The 19188-nt window shown below is 39.5% G+C and overlaps 1 protein-coding gene across 2 annotated transcripts in view; it reads left to right on the top strand.

The window, feature by feature from the left end:
• Nucleotides 1-12631, top strand: part of GALNT7 (polypeptide N-acetylgalactosaminyltransferase 7) — a 42572-nt gene extending 29941 nt beyond the window's left edge. For both annotated transcript variants that reach the window (XM_030493364.1, XM_030493366.1), the window contains exons 6-11: nucleotides 974-1091; nucleotides 3086-3208; nucleotides 3961-4179; nucleotides 6191-6289; nucleotides 7612-7740; nucleotides 10385-12631. In XM_030493364.1, coding sequence (XP_030349224.1) covers nucleotides 974-1091; nucleotides 3086-3208; nucleotides 3961-4179; nucleotides 6191-6289; nucleotides 7612-7740; nucleotides 10385-10522 — 826 coding nt within the window. In that variant the 3' untranslated portion in view covers nucleotides 10523-12631. The remainder of the gene's footprint in view (nucleotides 1-973; nucleotides 1092-3085; nucleotides 3209-3960; nucleotides 4180-6190; nucleotides 6290-7611; nucleotides 7741-10384) is intronic.
• Nucleotides 12632-19188: the final 6557 nt, after the last annotated feature.

Below are 19188 nucleotides of genomic sequence, written 5' to 3'. Positions count from 1 at the left end.
AGACTGATCTGGACTCTTTGATCCTCCTCCTTTCAGTACTGCAGGTCATCTGAAGTCAGAAAGAATTCACTTTTTCCTTACCAGCTTCTTATTTTTTTTATTGCCAACTTAGTAGGGACTCCAGCTTGTATCCATTAGGGGGTGTATGTACTTATCGATCCTCAGGTGAAAAATGCTTGGTATGTGCACTGGAAATGGCTTAACATATCCTACTCTCTGTTTCACTGTGAGCAAGCTACCAAAGAATTTTGGTTACAACCATTCTGCAAAAATGCTCTAATCCAAACCACAACGTCTTGTTGACACATTAAAACTTGTTAATTGAACCTTGGCATACATGGAGGGATTTGCAAAGCCATTAAAAAAATAAATAAATAATCCAAAATGGAAACCTTACAACTTGAATCCAGACCTTAAAAATTTCGCCAAGTATAATGAAGAGTCCCTCATGGCAGCATCAGAAAAAGAGACAGAGGGAGGAGATAGAAAGGTATCATTTAGCCAGAAAAACTCTGTTGCTTGCTAATAGACAATGTTTCAATGTGGCAGCTTCTCAGAAAGTAAACCTAAGTCTGCTACGCAGTCTCATTCTCAAAAACTTGAACAACTTTCAAGAGAGTCTCATCACACTGGTTCTTACCTTTTTTATTATTATTTTAATATATGCTGGCTGGCTGAATAAATAATTCCAACTAAAATTTTGTATAATTAAATTTAAGGGGAAGGGGGGGGGGAACCTAAACCAAACCAAAACCACAACATAATAAAAACTGTGACTTCACTAGAACTCAAACGGATGTCACTTCAGAAAATTGCTGGAAGTTGATGACAAAGCTTCATAATTTTTCTGTGCATTGCCATTTTTTCTAATCTTTATTATATGTTAACAGTGATTTGCTTCCTTAATTAATGCTTTCGCTGAGTGTTATCACATCCTTTTGGCAGAAGGACTTACACTGTCTTCCTCTTTCAGGTCCCCTGCAATGGCTGGTGGATTGTTTGCCATTGAACGCGATTTCTTCTTTGAACTGGGTCTCTATGACCCAGGGCTTCAGATTTGGGGTGGTGAAAATTTTGAAATTTCTTACAAGGTAACACCAAAAATGGAAAACTAATTCAGTTTACTAGATCTTTTTTTCTGTAAATACTTCTGCTTGGAGGTCAGACAGACCTACCTCTGATTTGCACCACCTCTGCCTCGTGAAAGTGCAGCCCATAAGGTTTCGTTGTGAGGAGCTGTTGTGGCAGAGATGTGTTCCCTCAGTGTTTCTTTGTGGGCTTTGGGGCAGAAGTCTTCAGAGAGGTGGCCTGGTGCTGAGACCCGAACACTGAGTAATCTAGATTTTGTTAATGATTTGGGATCACACACACCCTGAAATGTCTAATCTGAAACCAGGCTAGCAGGCTAGCAAATCTAGGGGGGGACAACTGCTCTCATGATGAGTATAGAAAAATGTCGTTTCTAATGAAAGTGATTATAGAGAACAAGTAGTACTCAGTTTATGCATAGATGCGTATAAAGTATACAATGACGCAAGAAGAAGTAATTTGCCCTGCTTTCCTTCTCCCTACCATTTTATGGGTGGAAAATGATCTCATACACTTTTCAAAATTTCAAGAACTTCTTTACAAGAGATGTCTTCACAATTGAAATGCTAACTGCATAATTCATAATCACTGAAGAAGATTTTATTTTCACTCCTAGGCATATGTGTGCTCTTCAGTTAGCAGGAAACGTAAGATGATAATCATTAGCTTCTTGTAGCTTCAATATTCATAATGACACAAGTGGCAGACAGCAGGAATCCGTCCCAATTAACAAACAAAAGTGGAGACATCTAATATCCTCAGTAGCGATCTGTGAAATCGTAGCTGAATTTTACTGAAACTACATTCAGAGCTCCTCTAGCTACTCTTGCTCCTCATGATTTTGAGGAATGCTCTGAGTGCACTTGCTCAGCTGTAAATCCATATGCAAAAGGTAGTTATTGAGGATTTTACACATACAGGGTCTTTATCCTTCTAATTCTCCATCTTGCTTAGAGTTAAATCATGATTGAAATTACATACAGTAGTTTTGTAGTTGAAGTGGTGATTATGTAGAGACCTCCAAATTGGTTTCATGTCGATCACAACCAACCTTTAGAAGAACTAAACATTCATCAGTCTTCCATGCTGACTCCCAGATAGCAAATATAATGGCCTTGTATATCTGAGTTGGGTTTTTTAAGTGAAACTTAAGAAAACTAGTATGATGATGCAGTGAAGGAAGTAAACTATTCTGCCCATCTTTCCTAATATTGCTAAGTCATATTTTTAATCTGAAATTGGGACTAATTTGGAACATTCCCAAAGTTATCTTGAATTTGGATTTGATGCTACATTTCAAACTTGTCAAAACTATGAGCAACTAAATTCAGATTTTGGTGTGTTTCCTTCTCCCCATAAATGGATTATCCAAGAGCATGTGGGAAGGAGGGATTTTCAGAATTGTAAAATGTTTCACCCATGATTTATTTTCAGCTACTATAGTTAAAGAAAAATCTGCTTGTACTTGGGTTACCAAAGACATCCTTATCTCCTATTAGCCTTTATTAAGAAAAACCTAAATGTGATGGGCATCTGACCAAAACCCATCTTAGTGATGGTATGTGAATTGCTTTAATAAAATCAAAATATTATTAATTCTGTCATAATAAAAATTACCCAGTTCCAGATTTTGTTCACTCATTCATTACTGTTGTTCTAAAATAGCAATGGAATGAGATGGCAAACTTTTTAAAAGCTTTTTAGACAAGTAATCTAGTTGTGTAATTTTGTGGCCGAGTTGAAGGGATGTATTCAATGCAGCCTTTCATTTCAGAGACCAATTATGTTTATGCTTACATCTGAAGTAAAAATATTTAAATATATCACACAGTTGGCATAGCAAGAAAAGTAGCTGATATTTCTTCATAATTTATTATCTATTTGTCTGTCTTAAATTCACAGAATCGTTAGGGTTGGAAGGGACCTCTGGAGACCATCTATTCCAACCCCCATTCCTGTGCATATATGTTAGTAATTCCTTTGCTTTAACTTGTAGATCTGGCAGTGTGGGGGAAAACTGTTGTTTGTTCCCTGTTCTCGTGTTGGACACATCTACCGTCTCCAGGGTTGGCAAGGAAATCCACCCCCTGTGTACGTTGGGTCTTCTCCTACGTTAAAGGTACTATTTTGCTGTAACCTTGAAAGCAGTTTTTATTTTAGATAACAACAGTTTTAGAAACAGCTATTTAAATTAGCAGCAGCAATTTAGAGAGCGCTTCATCCAAAGCTATTTGGATGAAGTCTAAAGCTGAGATGGTCATCCCCACGGAAGGGAAATCTTGTGCCAATCCTGCTGCTTTTTTATAGCTTTGTTCCATTTATGCTGGATGTAGATTAAAGTAAAACTTGTAATAATTTGTGCCTTCAGTCAGATCTATTAAGACTGTTTTAACACCGGGTCATTAATGCTAGAAGAATTGTATAAAGTGAGATGTGCATCTAGAACATGTACAGGTAATACAGAGATAAGAGCCATCAAACAGACTGAGAAGAAAGATGTGAGGGAGAGGCTTGTTCACCAGGCAAGCCATCCATTTTTCTCCCTTTTCCAAGCAGCAATAAATTACTTTACTTAAGAAGGTAAAATCTCCTTGATGGGTCATAGCTGACCCATTAAAGACTTAATTTTTTCACCCTTGGCGAACTAATGCATATCATTGCATTAAAGCTGCAGAAAACTGCAAAAAAATAGAAACTTTGAATTGCAGTTCTGGTACAATCTGCCGAAGGTGACAAATCATTAGTGCTAATAGTAACTTTATGCTGTCACTTTTTAAGGGAGAAATCCTCAAATTTCTGAAATTAGCATGCAGTTATGTCTGACCTGTTGTGTGTGCTTTGAGGTCACAGCAATGTCCTTGTTCTTGACAGAACTATGTCAGAGTTGTAGAAGTGTGGTGGGATGAATACAAAGATTACTTCTATGCCAGCCGGCCCGAGACAAAAGCACTACCATATGGAGATATATCTGAGCTGAAAAAATTCCGTGAGGATCACAACTGCAAAAGTTTTAAGTGGTTTATGGAAGAAATAGCATATGATATAACTTCATATTATCCCTTACCACCCAAAAATGTGGACTGGGGAGAGGTAAGTGCAGCACATAACCTGTATTTATTTTAGGAGCTAAAGCAATGGGAATTCAAAAGGAAGTGATTGTTACTTGGCACCAATCTAAGAAAAGTTTCTTTGATTACTGCTATATTAAGGTATATGATACTAGCTGGAAAGCTACAGAAATATAACTCTAGGAAAAAAATCATATACGCTGTAAGAGGTGTGATTTCTTTTTTTCTTTAATTAGCTCCATAGGTCCTTGAAGCATGATTTTATCTCTAGCCCTGTCTTCAGTTATGTCTAAAGCTCTTTTTCTTATAATTAAAAATTAGGGGGTTTTAAAAGAAAAAATGTGATTCCTGTGTATGTAGGAGTATTGGTGAAGATAAAAAGGTGATAATCTTTTTCTGTGAAGGCCTGGAGAATAGATCATTAAATCCAGGAGGAGTACATTTCGCCTACGTTTGTTAGCCTGAGATGTACTCACACAGTTATAGCCCCAGTAAATCCCTGATCTGCATATAATAATTTGATACCATTCCTTAACAGTCATTTCCAGCATTATAGTGTATAATTCTCAATAAATTAAGAATGTAGTTACAGATTTGGCATTTTCACATGGTTGACAGAGAGAGACAGCATGTCGCCAGGGGAGTGTGGGACACCTCACTGAACCCCACTCATTTCACTCTGGCATTTAGCCCACACCTTGAGGAGCTCTTTACTGCAGGTTTCCTGTCTGCTTTCAGATTTATATATTTATTTTTACCTTTTCAGTTGTAGCTTCAAAAGAGCATTAGAAAGTACAGATATATGCTGTTTCCTATGGCCAAGAAACTGTTATCTTTAATTTCCCTGAGGAGTTCGTGATACATAGCATGTGCATGGTGGAATGGGGTACAAATAGTATCATATCTGAGGAACCAGGTGAACAATGACACCTTTATTTCTTACCTAAAAGCTAGCACTAAGCATTAGTTACTACATTAGCCTTAGACCTCCTTTTGAATCCACATAAAGGGTTAGGAAGGCATGTTATATGTTACTATTCACTGAGGTGTAAGTATCTGAAGAGAATAAAATAATAATGGCCACCTTGTGGGAAATCATCCCTGATAAAAGTGAGCAGCTCTGGTAAAGCAACAGAAAAGTCAAAGTTCACATACTTCTCTGAAGTTTTCTTCAACTCTTCTTCACTGGCTGCTAGTTATCCTACATCTGAGAAATGCTCCCCTATTTGTAACACCACACTAATTGCATTTCCAAACAGTCTAGAATGGAAGTGTGGTGTTCACCTTCCCTAACCCTCTCTCTGTAAGTCAGGAAAGCTTAGTCCTACAGACTTTCTTCTACTGTCACAAAGAGGCTCTGGCAAAGAAAATAGGTCTGGAAATAATGTTATTTGTGTCATAAAATCTTTGTAGAGCTGTTAGTTGGCCCTTTTGAGGAATGATTGGGATAATCAGCAGTTGAGGCATGCTTCCTTACAGGACTTTTGTTCTATATCCTGTGCCTGTGCCTGCCCCTCATCAATTTTATCTCTTTTTCTACTGTGTAATTGCTACTGCAGAAGGTACATCTGAGCAGCTGGGTCAGTGGGCTGTGCCTGGCTGCAGTTAATAACTGCCATGCATAACTCCTCTGCATCCCGTTTCTCTCATCCACAAGATGAGAGCAACTTAGCTGAGCTCCGGTTTTATTTATGATGACCTGTGAGACTGAACATGCTTTGATAGGGGGTTGAATAAATTAAAATGCTTGAAAGTCCTACATCTCAGTGTCATTAATTTGGAACTGAGCTTTGCAACTCTAGCTGTATCAGCGTACTCTAACTCACATAGGAGCCTGCAAATTAGTACAGGCAGCTTGAAGCTCCATCTCCCGGAACAGTTAACATAAGTATTTAAATTTCATACACAGGTTTGTCTCATATCTCTCTGTCACATATCTATTTCTGGTTTGAAAGATAAGTGGGAATTTTCTGAACTCCTTCATGTTTATTTTTAACTTGAGGCTAACTTAGAGTGCAAAACCTCTTTTCCAGATTAGAGGCTTTGAAACTGCTTACTGCATTGATAGCATGGGGCACACCAATGGTGGCTTTGTTGAGCTTGGGCCATGCCATAGGATGGGAGGAAATCAGGTAAGGAGCTTGGAAGTGAGTCCGAAGGAGAATCACTTGCTGTGGATGATAACAGGCTGGTTTTCTGTTAAGCCTGTACATAAAGTCACTTAGGTGCCAGCTTCAGAGATGGGAGTTAGGGACTTTCGATAAGCATACTGACACTGATAAAATGTGGGATTCTGAAAATATAATTTCAAACACAAACAGTACAAAATTGAAGACAAATTCATAATCTCTTCTCCAGTGAAACAGGTACATAAGGAAGCAAGAACTGTACGGTTTTACAGCAACCATATCACTGCATTAGAATAACTGCAGCCTCTGGCATTGCTGCTGATTCATCGTTTGTCTTCACTTAATAATTAATCATTCATGAAACAACCCCTTTACTCACTTTGGCTCAATTATTTCACAAAGTTGTTTTGCTCTAATGGAGATATAAAGCACTTTTGTGCAGTAACTCATCTTCCACCACAGGAGACAAGAAATTGAATACAAATATGTGTCTGCTTCATTTACAAATTAATTGGCAGAACGTAACTGCTAATAGATGTTTGCAGTCCAAGCTGCTATCATGTTTGACCTGTATCTTCACAAACCTACCCACACTACCACACAAACATGCCGTTCTGTCTTTATATCTCCTTTTTCAGCTGGAAAACTTTTCAAATTCAAAGCCCTTGTTTATGTTGATGTAGACTTGAACCAGGCAAGTTTTGTCACAGCAATCATGAAATCACATGCAGGATGATGCTTTTAAAAAATCATGTTTGGGTTAGCTCTTGGTAGCCCCTGGAAATAGCTCTTTGATATTTTATGAAAAAGTTCCTTAAACTACTTCTTTTCTGTATGTTACTCCTAAAACCCTGTATCAGTGATTTCATAAGAAGTAGCTAGGATAATCTTTTTGTATCTGGATGCATTAATTTGATTTCCTCCATGGGTAAAATGCCATTTACATGAAATTACTGTCCAGGGCCAAGAACTTGCTACCAGACCTTTTGAAAGATAGTGGATTGTTTGGCCATCAAATCATACAAAGGGTTTTAATCAAACACTTTCAGAAGTCTCCCAGATAGGAATCCCTTTATTTTTATCATTTTTGTCTTGCTAGGTAAGTTTCTTACCTTTCTAAATCTTACAGAAAAGTTGAAATTGAGTGTCATGACAATAAAAGTGCATTACATCATGTAAAGTTAAGAACCCTCCTGAAAGTTAGGTGTAATAACACCAGAGAATGTTTTGAATGATGAAATTTAGCTGGTATTTTCAGTGTTTTTAAAATACTCAAAATTTTGAGTCAGCTGTTTAAAAGGTGGCTTTTTTTTTCTTCCTGTTAGCTTTTCCGAATCAATGAAGCTAATCAACTCATGCAGTACGATCAGTGCTTAACTAAAGGACCAGATGGATCCAAAATTATGATTACACACTGTAATCAGAATGAATACCAGGATTGGCAATACTTCAAGGTATGTAACAGCTATATAGCAGAAAAGAAATTATAATTTGCATCCTGGGGTTTTTTGCACCTTTTTTTTACTATTTACATATATCTGAAAGTAAAGATCATTGACGCAGTTAACTGAACCAAGTAAATTGTTAACTGCAGATTGTTAATTCAAGAATCCATGCATGCTGGGAAAGCTTCCTCTAGGAAAAGGTGCTTTCCTAGTTGTTCTAGTTGCTGTCTTCTGTAGCAAAATCTTTAAGGAGAGCCTCATGAGGCTACATTTGCTGCCACAGGTTATGTTAGGAGTTAGCACTTGTCTCAGAGGAAGTAAAGAGGATGTCCACTAACAAAGATGGAGTTCCTAAAAGCTTTTAGTGCCATCACCTTCTCTGCCTCTATGCTTTCTGTCAAGAAAGTTTCTTTATCTAATGTATGCTGTGAGAAGATTACTTAAATTCTGGGGTGCATTTAGCAGCTAGGTTCAATATTAGACCTAATTTTGGGAGGTCTATATTGAAGTGTTGCTCTGTTTAAAGACAGATCTTTTTAAGCCTGCATAGGAATATAGCATTACTCTTTGCCTTTTTGTGTTGTCTTTGCCTTCTTCAGTATTTCTATTTCCGGTTCATCAGCCATTCTCTAATAACATGCTCTGTTGTGAATTCTGGGTGTGGCACCATTATAGTGCTATTGCAAAATATGAATTTTTAATAAAGACTTGGAATGTTGGCTGATAGACATGCGAGGGCTGCTACAGTCTATTTAGTCACTACCTCTGTAAGTCCTCTATTATTACTTATTTAAAAAATGTCTAAGGCTCTATTTCTGCTTGCTTCTTTAAAAAATGAAACTGAATACTCCTAAGTGTGACGTTATCCTTGGATATAACCACACATAACTTAGTTCTGTGCCTAAGAAACTATTCTGAGTCAATTTTTCTTCAGTCTACCTAGCTTGCTGCATATTTATTAGTTCATTAGCTGGTTATCTGGATTGTGTTTGTCTGAAAGATGCAGGCACTGTCGAGTACAGCAAAATCTGTTTATTATTCTTTAAGCCACTCCACCTTTTCTGCTCTTTACATAGATAATCAATGTAAAGAGGAAATATCAAGCACAAAAATTTCCACACAGCTTTCTTGTGCCACATAGACAGAGAAAATTCTTTAAACCTGAAATTAGCACTTGTTAACTCTCCAGCCATTCTAGTGTGTCTCAGCATGTTACTTGGCTCTTCTCTAAGCATTTCTTTTACGCAAGAAGATCCATTTCCTCCACACTGGTACCGAGTTGTGTAATTATTTGCTTATTACTGCAAGTTATAAGGAAGCGCAGTAGGCATGGCCTGGGCTGTAGAACAAAACGGTGACTGGCTTCCAGAAGGCAAAAAAAAAAAGGTGGAGGTGAGAGCAAAAGGACCACCAAGAGTATGTAACCAAGCAAATACTAGAAATTTGGCACACTCTGCTGTGAGTACAGAGGGTATGATCCTTTCTTCTAACAAGGACGGTGTAAGGAATGAAATGCTTATGAACTGCTGAAAAATGTTACAGCCTCCTGTAAGAGAAAGCTGCCAGGAGATTTCATCTAGCTGGTCGGTTGGTTGTTTCTTGAATGAACATTTGTGTGCCAGTTTGGTGAGCGTAACCTCTGTGCAGCTGAGCATTGTGCAGCAGCAGGGCTTTGGTGCCCGTAAGCAAACATCCAGAACAGAGCTGATGGTAGCCTGCCTATTGCTTTTGTTCAGACAACATCTGTTTACCTTTCCAAGTAGAGGATCCCCATGTCTGGCCACACGGCAGGAACAGGAATCCAGCTGAACCAACGTTCAGACATGCACATGTGTGTGGGAGCGATGGGGTGACGGAGAGGGTCCCTGTGCTGCAGAAAGCTAGGTGCACGGGGCAGGGCTGTGGAGCCCCAGCCTGACCACAGTGCCAAGGGTTTGCTCCTGCTCTGGTGCTCTCCACACTAGATACAACCAGTCAGTGAGTCTGGCTGCATTTGAAGCAGGGGGTCAACAGGCAGGAGAGGAGCTGCAGGCTGCTCCGCAAATGCATGGGACTTGAGCGTGGCAGCACAGGGGGTGTGGAAGGAACCAAGTGTGTGAGCCTCAGCCTGAATGTGCAATAGGTCTGCAATTTGTTAGGCAGCCTTCTGTTGCCCCGGAGGCCAGACTTGCTCTCATACCCTTTTCTCTTCCTTCTACCAGCCAAGCAAAGTTAGTGCTTTTTCTTTCCAGTGTGGTTCATGCTGGTGTTGTGCAGTTGCTTTCTGTGAAGGGCTAACCAAAGGAAGACTTGTCCAGTGAAGTCAGTTCTCATAGAGCTGTCCTCAAGTGTCAATCTTTTGGTTTGGTTACAGGATGGATGAAAGGGCTAGAAGCATTTTAGGCACAGATCTCCTCGTTTTCTTAGCAGTTTGCTGCCTAAGAGAAACGGGAGGTGTCTCAGATGGGCCTATATGTATTAAACATTTCATAATATGAAGGCTGTGAAAGTCTAGGTTAAACAAACTGTAAAATGAGTATAGGACTGATCTGTCCTGGGACCCTGAAACCTGGTTTCGTAAATAGCTGTACTAAAGTTATGAGGAAAATGTTAAGTGGGGGGAAAAAAAAAAAAGAAACCAAACTCACATGTTCCTGATGGTTTTGTTTTCCAGAATCTACACAGGTTTACTCACATTCCGTCAGGGAAGTGCTTGGATCGCTCTGAAGTCCTCCATCAAGTTTTCATTTCAGAGTGTGACTCCAGTAAAGCAACACAAAAATGGGAAATGAACAACATCCTTAGTGTGTAGACAGACAAAACATACCTACTGACGCATTAATTTGTACAGGACTGAAAATAGCCTGAAAACTGCTGCAATTATTAACTTTGTACAGCTGCGAGCCTCCTGGCTTGGATGAAGGACGTAGAGGAACTGTGATTATTACAATAACATTGTCATCCGCAGTTAATGTTTACAAAACTGCTTTACCTTAAACTCTGTAGATGTTTACATCTTTTTGTTTCAAGATGTTGGTAAATTAATGTGCTGTTAGCTATGTTTCATAGGAGCATAGTTAAAAGCGTTGTCGTCTTCTTTGGGATTACACTCAGGGGTCTGAAGGCAGTTTTTTTACACACACTTGAAAAGGTTGGAGTAACCAGATTTTCATAGAACTTGGTGATTATCAACCTGTTGTATATTTTATTTAATTTTACATCCTACTAAGCACTGCCACAGGTTATTAGCCAGGGTGGCCTTCTCTCACAGTCATGCTGCTTTTTTGGAAGGTGAATTTCAACATATTTAGTGCCTCTTTCATTTCTCTCTTTCACAAGAACGGCATTTGTTGGAAATTAAACAATGGATTTTTCTGAGTTGTCACCAGGGGTAGGGACCGACTGTACTACCCCATGTCATTACTGTGTGATCAAAGACAAATTTCTATTGCCAGTTTGGCTGCTCTACTTCGACTGGACAGTTTGTACGGTGCAAAGAAGAGCTTAATGTCACATTTAGGGCTAATGTGGTACATTTTGATGGAAGTCAGCACCCTCGCGATTCCAGTTCAGAATTTATGAGCACTAACTTGTTTGTTTAAACCATGCCTTACGTAAAAATAATTATTAAAACAAAAAAAAAAAAAAGCTGCACAATTACGTAAAACTTAGAAAGAATCCAATGCTTCATTTGATTTGTTATTTTAAATGGAAATCACTTAGAGGTGGACTAAAACTTTTAATTAAGAAAAAACATCCAGCTTCTTAACACAGCTGCGTAATTCTTTACAAGGACATCTGTCAACTAGTTTGGATGCCAGATTTAGATTTGAAAAGAGAAATGGAAATCCTGAAACAACATTTGTTCATACTAATTTTCTTCTTCTTTTGGAAGAATGGAAGTCATTGGAAACTTCTCCTGAGGGATTACAAACACAAAATACAACCACTTGGTGCTATAGTGTACAGAATAGAATGTGAAGAAGTTTCTAAAAATGTTCTGGAAAGGAGTTGATGCAAACACCCTTAGGAGTATAAATATTTACTCTGAATGAGCAGAGAGGTGGAGGAGAAATGACTTATCCTCACTTCCTTATTCCAGATTCTGTGACTTAAATGTTGACATCGGTGTACTGATTTCATAAGAGTTATGCCTAGAACATGTCACACTATTAAATATGACTAAATACTTCCCTGAAGTCTAGAATAGCATTGCATGCAGCTTCCATTGGTGTTCACAAGGGTTATGTATCATATTTGGTGACAGATTTTGATCTTTATGGGGCTGTCTGCACTGATCCATTAGTTTGGGATTTTTCCTAGTTTCTTTAAACTTCTCATCTATCCTTTCAGAGCTATGACAAAATAAAAAATAAAGGAGGGAGATACTGGAAAAAAAGGAAAATAAGAGTGTGTGCCGGTACTTGTTCCTTGTGTGTATGAAAACTGACTCCATTTTTGTGTGTTGGGTAGATTAATTTAATCATACGACTATGCATAAGAGAAAGAATGGTGGCACATAAATTGTGCAGGTGTGCATTTTAAATGGGTATTTTTGTGCAATTCATTGAAAGCTGATGCTGTATGTGAATATGAATCTGTATGTGAGACTGAAACCTTACAAAACATGAGATCATAAGAAGCTGTTGCTGTAATGACTTTTTCCTACTAGAGCTGGCTTGGAAAAAAATAATTCCCATATTCTTGCTTTGTAAGTTGATAATATCACTATGCATTTCTACATATTTTATAAATTTGATTTATGCAGATTTTTGATACACTGTATGTTTCTGTAGAAATTGTATAATTCTTTAAAAAATTTATTAGGGATAAATCTGGGAAACCTATGTATATCTTACTTATGGGTTGCTTGTTTTTTAGGTGAAGTAAATAAAAGATTTGAATTTTTGGGTTTACTGTACTTTTACAGAGTAAAAATGGATTATTACCTTTATAGAAACCCCGTATCTCAAAATCTACAGTGTTACAAACTTACAAATATTTGAAGTGTTTCATTTTACTTTTTATCTAGGTACCTTCTGTCGCACCTGTAGAGACTCAGGTTTTTTTCCGGTGAAATGAAAAATTCCTACTGAGAGTTGTCACATGGACACATTTGGATTTTTCTATCACCTGCCCTGATCTAATTAGGCAGATTTCATATGCTCATAGAAAATGAATTTGAGAATGATCTCTAATGTAGAATAAAAGATCAGGACTAGTTGGTAGTGTTTTGACTCTATGTTTTAACTTAGTCTGTTTCTTTTTCCACCAGCAAACATGTTTCAATCAAACGTACTTGATTTTCTTCCTGCAAAGGTTTCCTAGCAAAAGAGTGTGCAGTTAAACTGGGACAAGTTCTGGCCTAAGAACAACCTAAATGCTGAAATCTACAGCACTTTTTTACATATGGTATTCTTGTTTCCCAGCCATGTCTGTCAGTGCGCTATTGTGTATTCACATTTTGGCAAAACCCTGGGGATATTGTAGCAGCCACTTCATGCAAAGAATACTCTTATGTACGGAAACAGGGACTGATAGGAAAGGAGGGGACATCCTTCTTCATTACCAGGATCCTAGCAACAGAAGAACCAACAAAACCCTTTGGGCAGTTCCAAAGATACTGTCCCCATTCATGGCATCCTAGAATCAATTCATCCTCTTTCCCTAATGCCAGTCAATCTCCTCTTACTATCTGCTTCTGAGACTGTCTGTCTCCAAGTCACAGTCCCTAAAGCCAAAAGTTAACAACTTACTGGTCTGAAACTAGGCCAAGAAGCCTGAGATCTATTGCACTATGTCAGGGATGTAAAAAATTTATGCTTCTCTCTGATCTGTGACACTTTTCACAAGAAAAGAAAAAACATGCCTCTGCCTATAAAAACCCGAAAGATGCTTTGGTAGATTTTGCTGTATATCAAGCCCAATTTCCCCTTTAGGTTAAAAAAGATCAAATTGTTCGAGATCTGTGGAGCCATGGGAATAAGGAGGGGAATTTCAGACTGTGTGGAAGAAATTGCCTACATCACTGAACACAAACTGGGTTTTTTGTAAAAGCATTTATTGTTTGTTCCCTGCCCATGAGCTTAGATCCATTAGTTCTAACAGGTAAAAAGAAATGCTTGGGAAAAACAAATCAGCTGTGTTTCTGTTTCTTGTTGACTTAGCCTGCAAGCCTCCTCTGAGCTCCTGTAGTTAATGTGCCTTGGCTGGCACTGTACAGGAGGACTCCCTACACAGAGTGAGTCTAGTTAGAAAATGCAATAGGCTATAAAAAAATGTTGCCTTCCTTTGGGTTTGAAGGAAAAAAAGTATATAAACTGTGAGTGACCTCTCAAGTCCAAAGCCACTCTGGCCCTCCTTTCACTGTGGAGAGCCTACGGCCACCTTCTCTCACACACTGCTGCCACAAGCGTGTGCACTGGTGTGTGCTGCCTTGCCCATTGTGCCCTCAGCTGCACTAGCTAGTGTGGAGCACAGCAAAAGTGGGAAGAAGTGTTTGTGTGGATTATACATCTCATTAACCCAGTTAATGGTTAGTAACCTTTGGGTTTTAAATCTTAAAAACATCTGTTCTTTACACTGGGGAACAGATTAATTATTCTCCATTACCATGTAACATGGGTCCTGGTAAAAGAAAAAACAAGCTGTCTGTACAACTCTTAGGTTTTTTCCCACGTTGCACTGCTCTCCAGCTGTTCTGAACAACAGTGCAGATGGAGACTCTTCAGCAAGGTAGTGGCATAGCTTATGGTCTGAAAGACCTTAACTGACTGATGAAAGATGGATGTTCTTTAACAGGTTGACAAAGGTGACAAGGATCAAAGCATGTAAGAAGAATTTAGAGCTGTTCAAACACCCAGGTGAAGAGGTATGTTTGCATGTTAGATCATGTCTTTTTCTCAGTAATATACTTCAATGAAAAGAAATGTGATTGCTTTAGGGACAAAAACCATGCCCTGTCCAAGGTGGAGTGCAGGTAAAACAGGGCTGAGGACTAGCTGGGTCCCCCAAGTCTCATGGATGCAATCCATGTGAGCAATTCACTGTGAACACAGAACTGCCTCTGCTGGGCTGCCAGTTCAAACAACTCGGCAATGTTTCTTCTGCAAGAGTAATGTCTCCTGTACAAGAAAGGAGCAGAAAGGTGAGAGCAGCAATGTAGTGCTAGCTCACATTAAAACCAAAACAGAACAAGCTAATGCCCAAGATGCGCAACAGCAGCCCCCTGGCTGAGCATCCCAGGGTTCCTGAAAGGGGAAGGGAAAATGAATGGAGAGACGATACTTCAGTTTCCTGGAAAGGGCTGCTGGTGGCAGTGTGTGTCAGTCAAAAAGGCAGCATGCCCAGGCAGTCGTTAAAGCACAGTCTTCAAAAAAGTTCTGCTTGGAACAGGCTTTCTGAATCATTTGAAGGCACTAGAGTGGAAACAGGAAACAAAATACAGCCTTTTCCTTAGAAAATTGTGAAAGGGTTTCCCTGGGAAAATAGCGTAGCCCCTTGTAGAACAAGCCTTGTCATTACACAGTGGTGGATCTTGGAGAATAAAAAGTCCTCTGAGTCTTCTGTGCGTGCATGCATGTTCTCCAGTTTTAGGCATTGGCACTTACAGGTAACAGCTAGGCCAGAGCCGTGAAGACTGGTACCTGCATTTCTAAGGACTGTTGGGTGAAAACGTGCCCTCTGTGAGCTGTGCTTTCCACACAGCTCTTCCCACTGGAGAAGCACCCTGTCATTCTGTGGTACGCTCAGGAGGCCCCACACCCTGCTGTCCTGATAGCCTGAGCCTGCAGGATGGCTACACCCTCTTACCAGAGTCCCCAGGGCCATCACAGTTGCACAACAGGCAGCTACAATTGTACTTTTCATATCTTTGTTTCTGAGGCAGCAGAAACAATGAACAAAAGTAGAACTGGATAAGAGTACAAGCCTTCTGGAGGATTCTTGTGTGTTCATAGGAAGGAAGGTTTGAGAAGAGCTGACCAGGAGAAAATGCATGCCATATTCTGGAAGCACTTCTGAGGAATGCCCTGAAGTCCTGCCTGTCCTGGAGATGCCAAAGAAACTCTAACAACAGAGCTAATCAGTCTGGCAATGGAAGGGAAAGCTGCCTGTCTTGCTGTCTGGGAGTGAGGGTAAGATGGTGTGGGGTGTTTCTGAAGAAAACAATTCTGTAACCCTATGGCACAGTGGGGTCTGGTTACTGCTGGTATTAAAGCTATTCGGGATGAAGTAATGTTGAACTGGGTCATTCCCAGCTGGAGATAGGAACCACTCCTGCTTGGTTCTTCTGCCTGTTACAGTATCCTATTACCATCCATGTGATGATTATGAGGTGAGTGGAGTCCACGCTCAGAAATATCAGAACCCTTTGTCTCCAATGGACAAAGTTGAAAAAAAATTGACTTAGGATAAAAACTGAGCTTAACATAAGGATACTTGTCCAACATTGTCCCTACTTCTGGCAGTGTACAACTCAAGCACTTTCTGAGCTAGAGATGGTAATTTCGATTTGATAGTTCAGAATTTGTCCAACTGCTGATTGAATCTGGGCAGGCTTTGGTCATCCGTCAGATCTGATTATGCAGAAAGTTTCAAGGTTTCTGAAGAGGCACGCTGGCTCTGCAGTCCACTCCTCTGCTGAGACAAATCAGTGAGATACAGGAGAACTATGAAGGCTTGTTAAAGGTCTTAATTCCCAAAGGAGTAGTTAGTGCTAGGTCAATGCTGAGTCCAGCCAGAAGCTGGCTTCAAGGTGGCAGCACTGAAAATAACATCATCACAGCACATTTTTCAAAGGGCCATTTAGAAGGATATGGTCTTGTTCACACAAACACCATCCCTTTAGCTCTGCTGGAGAACTGATTTGTGGGTACAGACTTTACCGTTAGATGTTTGGGCCAGGAAATATTGAGAATAGCCATACAACTTCTAAGTAGAGCACCAGATACACTGGCTGTAAAAATTTTTCTGGTGGTTGACTCTATATTCAGTCCTGGAACGTCAAGACCTTCTCCAACACTAAGGCGAGGGGGGATAGTTGATCTCAGGATATCAGGATAATCGGAGCAAAGTACAGGTTTGCTCACTAATTGGTGCTGGCCTGTGACAATTACTTAATTGCACTGATGAAGAGAAATTTGCATAGGCAGTCAAATATTTTACAGGGTAGGTCTGAATCTCGTGCACATTCCACAGTCAGCAGAGTTAATGCGTCCCTCAAGGGCTGCGTGCATTGGAGAATGCAGCCGCGAGCTCGACATCTGGGCTCTGTTATGGGATTCTTGACACTGGATTCAAATGGGATCATGGAAAAGCAGACAGAGCTATGATGCAGCTCATACAAGAGGCCCAGCAATTTTGGAAATGCAGGGGTTGCTGGCAAAACACTTATCTGTTTCAAGATGTGGAAAGAAATACAAGCCAAAAAAGAGAAAACAAACAGAAAAATAAATACATGCTAAGGATGGTAAGGCAAGTGAAGCAGGATCAGTGACAGACACCACCGCAGCAAATAATCCATCCTTGAGTACTATGTACTAGATTATTTACCAATGTTATATACAAGATGCCTGCGATACACTTACAAAACAGTTCAATAGATCATTAGGTAATCCAAGATAAATCTCCAATTCCATTTTTTTCTGATTTTCTCTCCACACCAGTTTGCAATTTCTCTTGTGTTTTTTGAATACTAAAGCCTGTATATACTGCAGTAATTTCTCTGGTTTGTAACTGTTCTAAATATATTTACAATTTTTCAAACCATAAGACCAACTTTGTAAATAGGCTTTGTTCTAAACTGATCTAAGAAGAAAGAAACTTTATATTCCTTTAGGAAGACGGTAAGGAAATACTAAATACTTGTTTTGCTCTTAACTCTTTCCCTAATAATGCCTCACATGCTATTTGCTTTTCTAGCAACCATCTGTTATGTCTTCACAGAATTACCTCTTACAGGTTCAGCATCTCCTCCGGACTAATGTAATGTAGTTTATTGTCCACCCACATTATTCATGACATAAATATTAGGCCTGCTTTTTCCCCTTCCCATGTGTTGGGGAAGCACATATTAATATGCAATATGCTTTGTATTAACACTGTATTTCACCTGCTGGTTTTATTATCCTGACACTTCAGGCTGCAGGCTGGCTTTGCAGTTCTTTGCTGTTAGCTCTTGTCTTTCTCGCAGCACCGTTCACTGCTTTTCTCCAAGCCACTTACGTATACATTAAGCAATCACTAGTCATGAACCTCATCTCCAAAAATAATTTATGGGTTTTCAGAGGTAATGTTCCTCCACTGGTGAAACTGATGAGTAATTCCTATTTTGTTCCTGTATTGTTAACCAGCTGTTTATTCCTGCAAGGCCTTCAATGACAACTTATTTCTTTTATGCATAGACCAGATCAAGCTCAAGTAGACCAAAACTGCCTGATCTCCTTTACCTTCATGTTCACTGATTCCTTTGAAGAATATTTACATGTCTGTGGAACAGGATTTCCTCTGGTGAAACTGCCGGTCCTATTTAGCCATTTGGCCAACAACTCTGGCTATACTATGGCTCCTACCAACCTGCCATACAGGTATTACTGGTCTGAAGTTCCCTGTATCTCCATAGACTGCTTTCTAAAAATCAGTGTCATATTTGTGACCTTCCATTTGTCTAGCACTAAGGCAGTTTTAAGTGAAAAAATACAAAGTACAGTTCATAGTTCAGCCATTTCATCCTTAGGTTTCCTTAGAACTCTTGGATGAATACCATCTGTCCTGTCATTTTGTTTCAAAAGTTTTTACACTTGGATTTGAGACAGATGCTCCACCATGCCTCTCCAATTAAAAATTGCTGTCATGAAAACTTCCTGAAGCTCCTCTACAAGCTTAAAAAGGAAAACGAAGAAGTTTTATTTTCCTGAAATCTTCTCTAGGCATTGCTACTTTATCTTGAGCTTCTATTGTCCTTAGGACAACTTGGCAGACCTCCTGGTTCTGATGTTGACCTGTTTTGAGCTGGGATAGAGTTAATTTTCTTCCTAGTAGCTGGTACAGTGCTGTGTTTTGCCTTTAGGATGAAAATAATGCTGATAATGTACCGGTGGTTTAGTTGTTGCTGAGCAGTGCTTACACAGAGCCAAAGCCGCCTCTGCTTCTCATGGCACCCCACCAGCAAGGATGCACAAGAAGTTGTGAGGGGACACAGCCGGGACAGCTGACCCCCACTGACTATATTCCATACCTTATGGCATCATGCTCAGCATATAAAGCTGGAGCGAAAGCTGACCAGGACCACTGCACAAGAACAGGCTGGGCATTGGCCTGTTGGTGGTGAGCAACTGTTTTTAATTTGCATTACTTGTTTCTCTTGGGGTTTAGTTCTGTTACCTTCCTTTTCATGCATTTTATTATTATTTATTTCAATTATTAAACTGTCTTTATCTCAATCTATGAGTTTTCTCCCTTTTACCCTTCTGATTCTCT

Source organism: Strigops habroptila, chromosome 7 (assembly GCF_004027225.2).
Source record: "Strigops habroptila isolate Jane chromosome 7, bStrHab1.2.pri, whole genome shotgun sequence".
NCBI lineage: Eukaryota > Metazoa > Chordata > Aves > Psittaciformes > Psittacidae > Strigops > Strigops habroptila.
This window is presented reverse-complemented; position numbering and strand designations above follow the sequence as displayed.